Source organism: Salmo trutta, chromosome 10 (assembly GCF_901001165.1).
Source record: "Salmo trutta chromosome 10, fSalTru1.1, whole genome shotgun sequence".
Taxonomy (NCBI): Eukaryota; Metazoa; Chordata; class Actinopteri; order Salmoniformes; family Salmonidae; genus Salmo; species Salmo trutta.
The window spans coordinates 22,728,955-22,734,957 of record NC_042966.1 but is presented as its reverse complement, the minus strand read 5'-3'; the positions used below and the strand labels follow the sequence as shown (position 1 = coordinate 22,734,957).

General features: G+C 38.3%; 1 protein-coding gene across 1 annotated transcript; it reads right to left on the bottom strand.

Annotated features, from left to right (window-relative positions):
• Window positions 1-2,709: 2,709 nt before the first annotated feature.
• Window positions 2,710-5,340, bottom strand: LOC115201381 (parvalbumin-2). Its single transcript, XM_029764960.1, has 5 exons — window positions 5,237-5,340; window positions 4,233-4,303; window positions 3,968-4,100; window positions 3,190-3,299; window positions 2,710-2,965 (listed from the first exon to the last, which is right to left on the bottom strand). Exons 2-5 carry the CDS (start codon window positions 4,291-4,293, stop codon window positions 2,940-2,942), a joined length of 330 nt encoding a protein of 109 aa, XP_029620820.1. The 5' UTR covers window positions 4,294-4,303; window positions 5,237-5,340; the 3' UTR covers window positions 2,710-2,939.
• Between the last annotated feature and the right edge of the window lie 663 nt (window positions 5,341-6,003).

The following is a 6,003-nucleotide window of genomic DNA, read 5'->3' as shown; positions in this document are numbered from 1 at the left end:
ACTATGAAATTGTGAAAATTATGATAATGCCCTTTTAGTGTAAGAGCTGTTTGAAAAGAACGCCTGAAATTTCAGCCTGTTTTAGTCGGATGGTGTTTTGGTCTGCCTGGTGACATCACCAGGCGACAAATTAGCTAATAAACCAATAAGAAAGAGTTCCAAACCTCTCTACAAATAACAGCTAGTTTTCAGCTTTCCCCTCCCCACTCAGACCACTCCCAGACAGTCCAAGCAGTCCTGCTTGAGAAATTGCTCTTTGCTAGGAAGCAATTTTTGTTTATTTTTGTCCATTTTAATTGAAAACAATCACAGTAAGGTACATAATTGCTACCCATAAATGATTTGATATTGAGATGGAAATGACAGCATTGAACCTTTAACAAGTGCATTCGATAACTTAACAGCTCTTTAGAGCTGAGTAAATCAGCAAATGCATGCTTGAAATTATATATGGTGAAAATAAAATAAAAACTCAAGAAACCTAATAACAAAATAATTCAAAATCTAGCACAAAATGTCATATACAATTGTATAGGTTATTTTATCTGTCATGTGATTTGCTTGTAATTGTCATATAAGATTTGCACATTTGGCAAAAAATTCATTCATAGAACTCTAATTAGGGTCTAATAATTCATGGAACCATGAATCTACATTTCACATATTTCCCTACAATTGGATGTACTGGTGCCCTTTGGGAGGTTCAAAATGTTAACTGGGGACCTCTTTGCTGAGGAATGTGAATATTTTTCCTGGGCAAGTTTGTAATTTTGTATATTTTTATTATATTATATTTTGTACATTGTGTAAGTGCAGGGCTCCCTTGCCAAAGAGACATTGGTCTCAATGGGACTCCCTGTTAAAGTAAAGGTTAAATAATAATAAAATCAACATATTTTTTAAATCAGTGGTTCAGGGGAGAGAAGAGGGGACACCCGTAGGAATGTATTTGGCACAAAGGATAGATTGAGTCAGTCATCACCTCTGTCTAATTGAAGGGTGCCTGGTGTTATTTTGGTCCCTTTCAGCTCCCCTACTCCCCTCCAGGCTGTTTCTCAGTATGGCTATGCTACTATTTACGAGAACAGTGAAAGGTGATAGGTCTACTTCCATCATCATTCAAACATTCAGATCTGGGGAGAGCCATTACGCAATACCTAGGCTACGGTACCGTACATCACTCAAGTTTAACAATGCTCTCGATGGTGCCATTTGGGATGCAGGAGTCCACATACGAGTATACATACAGTACGTGTGTGACACGGTTAATGTGTCTACATCCCAAATGGCACTACTTAGTAGTGCACCACTTTTGACTAGAGCTCTATGGGCCCTGATAAAAATTAGTACACTATAGAAAAAATAGGGTGCCGTTTGGTATGTATGCTATGTGTTTCATACTGCAGCAGGTGGCACTGTTGAGGTGGCTCTTGTTACTTTTGTTTGAGAAGGCCAGCTGGATAAACTATAGAATGCAGTTTGTTGCCATTCTTTTTCTATGGTTGTGTAGAGACTATACAAACCTTTGTGTGTGTACTGGCCATAGTAGTAGTGGCCCATTAAATAGATTTAGCGCTGGCAACCTCATCAGTTTATATTTTATGGTACATAATTCAACAGGTCTAGAATGACATGGGAAAATGGTAATTACATAGAAATATCATATTCAATAGTTTTTATCAGTCAGTCACTCCTCTCCCCATCCTTGATCCTCAGGTGCGTTCGGCCTGATCCCTAACCCCCGACCTTTATCCACAGATAGGTAGAGGAATCCATCTTGACACAAATAAGATTAAAGAGTTTCCCTCCTTAAATCTTCTCCCTTAGATGATGTGCTTTTTATCTATTCCTGCCATCATTATTTAATATGAGTGTTGTTGTTAGATGGATGTGTCGGAACAATGGACAACCCGTTACCAGCTGAAATTAGGAAGGTATGCAAGCTGATGTGGGACATTCTAATATTCTGACATTCCAAACTCCACTTAGAGGTGGTCCTTGGACTAAATCCCACCTTGTCATCAACAGCATATACAAATAATTAAATACATTTACTGTACATTCTACATGTAAACAAATATCTGCAAGTAAAAGTTCAGAGTGCAATTTGTTCACTTTTCCCTCCCTCGCGACATAAATAGAAATGGCCTTATTCTATGTCACCGAGTATGACATTTTCTGTCTGATAGCTGAGGGAGAAAAACTTGTTCATAAATGTGCCTCATTAACAAAAACGGTGTAACATGGGAGTTCTAAACCCTAGCCAAGAGTTGGCTGGGGGCCTTTAAAATGTGCTGGCTCTAACTGAACATATGCAAGAGATCCTCCAGCTGGCCAGCCCTCTAAAGAGCTGTCTCCAAGAGGCCCTGGCAGTATCTGTGTCTTTCTGAACCAGCTATAGGTGTGCCAGAGCTGAACATATAGATGTCTCCCAGATGCAGTGCCAGTAGGTGGATCCTGTTTTAACTTTATGTGAACCTATATGTTCACATGATGTATAGCAGAGTTCACTATATACAGTTACTTCTCTGTGGAGTAATGCTGCTGGGAATCCTGGTGTAGCTAGTGGGTGCTGCATCAGTCCTGTATACCCAAATATTCTAAATAAACATATCATTTTATTCCTTCTTTAGTTCTTCGAAGGACTTGCTCAACTGTGACACTCAATGTCAGATGAAAAAGCATTAAAAACAAAAGTCGCTGTTAATCCAAATGAAAATTTATTAAAATTTTCTAAAAGTGCAAAGGTCTGGTGGTAAACTTTTGCACACCGGCTGACTTAGTTAGAAAACATAACAGTCAACACGCTTTGGGAGTGTGGGGTGACATTCATAAATAAAATGAATATAAAAAAGATGCAGTATTTGACAGGCAGCAAGCCAGGACAACCTCAACAGCAGACTTGAGCTTCTATGAAAACCGAGCCAATGACAGATGACTTATACCTTCACCAAGGTGGTGAACTCTGTGGAAACAAGGAAGAAACAACAACAGTTATTGCAAGACAGGTCATGAAGAGAACTTGAAAAAGAAAAAGATCCTCATAAAATCCTCATTTCCTACATGTCATGGCATTTAGAAGTAGTTACGCGTTACTAAAAAATGTTTGTTACAGTTACTTGGCCAACTGGATAGGGTCAAGTACATAGTTGCTAGTTTGATAGAAATGTGTAAAAGTGATTTGATTACCATCCACTCCAATCATGCCATCACCATCAGCATCTCCTGCCGCAAGGAAGGCCTTGGTCTCTTTATCTGTCAGAGCTCTGGCACTAGCAGAGAAGGTCTGGAGGAACAGCCTGGAGAGAGAGAAGCACCTTAGAGACTGCTGCCCTATGTACACATTGAACACTGGTCACTTTATTCATGTTTACATACTGTTTTACCCACTTTATATGTATACACTGTATTGTTGTCATGGATCATCCTATATAACTACTGCTGAACACACCTTTTCTATTCATATATTGTCCATACTGTCTATACGCCATCATATACATACATATATATATATATATATATATATATATATATATATATATATATATATTCCAGTCTCTGACATTGCTCATTCTCATATTTCTTAATTTCTTTATTTTTATTGTTTTTGTGTGTGTATTGTTTTGTATTGTTAGTTATATCGCACTGTTGGAGCTAGGAGCATAAGCATGTCGCTGTAGCTGCGATAACATCTGCTAAATATGTGCACGCAACTAATGAAATGTGATTTGATGGGTGTGTTTAAGTGCCCCTATGTGATCAAATGAAAATGAGACTTGGTGAGTGGAGATCAAGGAATAGTCAAGATATGCACTGGTATTCATTTCAGTTTCATGGGTGGTGTTGCGTTGTACAGTACAGTAAGTTAGCTTTTGGAAAATGAATCAACAGAATGAGTTGCCTTATACTGTATATATAGTAAGTTAGCTTTTGACAACTGAATCAACTGGATCAATGTGAGACTTACTTGAGCTCATCCTCCTCAATGAAGCCACTCTTGTCCTGGTCAACCAAGTAGAAGGCTTTCTTCAAATCCTCAGTAGACTTGCCAGCCAGGCCAACCTTGGCGAAGAACTCCTTGTGGTTGAAGGAGTCAGCAGCTGTGAGGGATAAACACAGTGGTCATTTCAACATCACTGTCTGGCCTGCTCATGGATGATTAAACCTGGTCAATATGGGCCCTTTCACTTCCACTGACATTGATTGTCATAAATCAATTAAGTATAGCACACCTGCGCAATGCTGGAGGGCAGCAGCGATATCCTCGTCTTTAAGCATTCCCTTGAAAGCCATTTTTTTGATTCTGAGAAGTAGGGAGAGAGAAAGCAAGAGAAGAGGAAGAGAGAGAGAGAGAGAGAGAGAGACATTTTCAAAGTCATGAACATGAATATTTAACAGAAAATACGTAGGCCCACTAAATTTTTGACTCTGATATCCACATCTATTGTCAAGAAAACTGTCTCAGGCATATATATATATATATATATATATATATATATATATATATATATATATATATATATGTAGATAGACCTTTTCCCAAATGTTCTTTCATTAATTTACTAATTGTTTAATGAATTAATGTATTTAAATGGATAATAAATAGCATTAGTACTGTGTTATCTGTAGCCTACAAGTTTACATTCCAAACGTAGCTCATCTGTGCTCAGAGGCAGAGTGCCTCAATGCAAGAAACTACAGTAGGCCAAAGCCCATACAGTAAGTAGTATGCTGTGACCATTGGCCTTTAGGTCTGCTAGACCTGTTTATCAGATCATCTCTTTCATCTATTTCTACCAGCTCTGGAGCCTGTTTCTATTCTGACTCTCAACCATTCACACAGAAAGATTCACATAGGACTTTCACTGCCATGAAGGTCCATGGCAATTTAGATGGAGAAGAAGCATTGGTAAAGAAAGAAACATTGAGTAAGACATGTCTGTCAGTGACAGTAAGTATCATTCAGAGTGGTCCTCGAACTGAGATTCCTCGTGCGCCAAAACCATGGCATAAGTCCTCCATCTCCATCTCTCAGGTAAGCGCTTTAAGTCCAATTTTTGCTTTTTTTTAAACTCCAATTCCAAACGCATTCCAGATAGAAACGTTTCCCTCTTCATTTTTATTGAATGTATTCCATGGAGGCAGTAAAGAAAAACCTTTGCATGTTGCTGATGCTGAAAACCATTGGTGGTCTGTAGCCTAAATCAGAGCATCAGTCCGGGTTGAGGGAACTCACCTTTGGAGGATTAGTGGATTAGTGGCGAGGAGGCTGCTGTATCTCAGTGTAGGGCTGGATGAAGCAATCCTCCTCTAGCTCCCACATTATATACCCTCGCCCTTCAAGGTGTAACGCACACCGTAGGCTTAGGGTTCGTTTTGGAGAAATGTGTCTAGTAGTCAAATTGTACTATTTTTATCCTTTCAACTAGGGATATGCATGCAGTCCTTGGGTGAAATGCAAGAGGGGCATTTTGGGCTTCAAGCTGATCTTCTCATTCGGCTGTATGTTGGAGATAAAATGCCTGCAATGCGGTTTTTTAATATGACCCATTATCTGCAATCAGGGCAACGTGGCACTTGGTGACCTCAGTGTGTTTCTGAAAATGTATAGAGCAAATGTGAGACGATAAACATGAACAATTTAGTATCCATCGAATCAGATCCTTTTGTTTTGTATGATTTATATAAAAATCCAACTGTTTAACTATCTGTACAATATAGTATTAACCATTAAAAAAATGTATAAGCTTAATGCAAATGTATATACTCATATGATGTAGGTCTAGATTTTCTACGTCATAATTATTTTACATAGATTCATCATTCTTAAGCTGGACGATATTGTGCTTGTCATATTTGTAAACAATAAATATCACCTCCATACTAGCAGAGTCTCATTTAAACATGTTAAAAGTTGTTGTTGTTGATAGAAACATAGACATGATCTTCTTAACAGTTAAAAGGTTCCCAAGTTATCAGTTTATAGCAAGAAACCTAATCCCT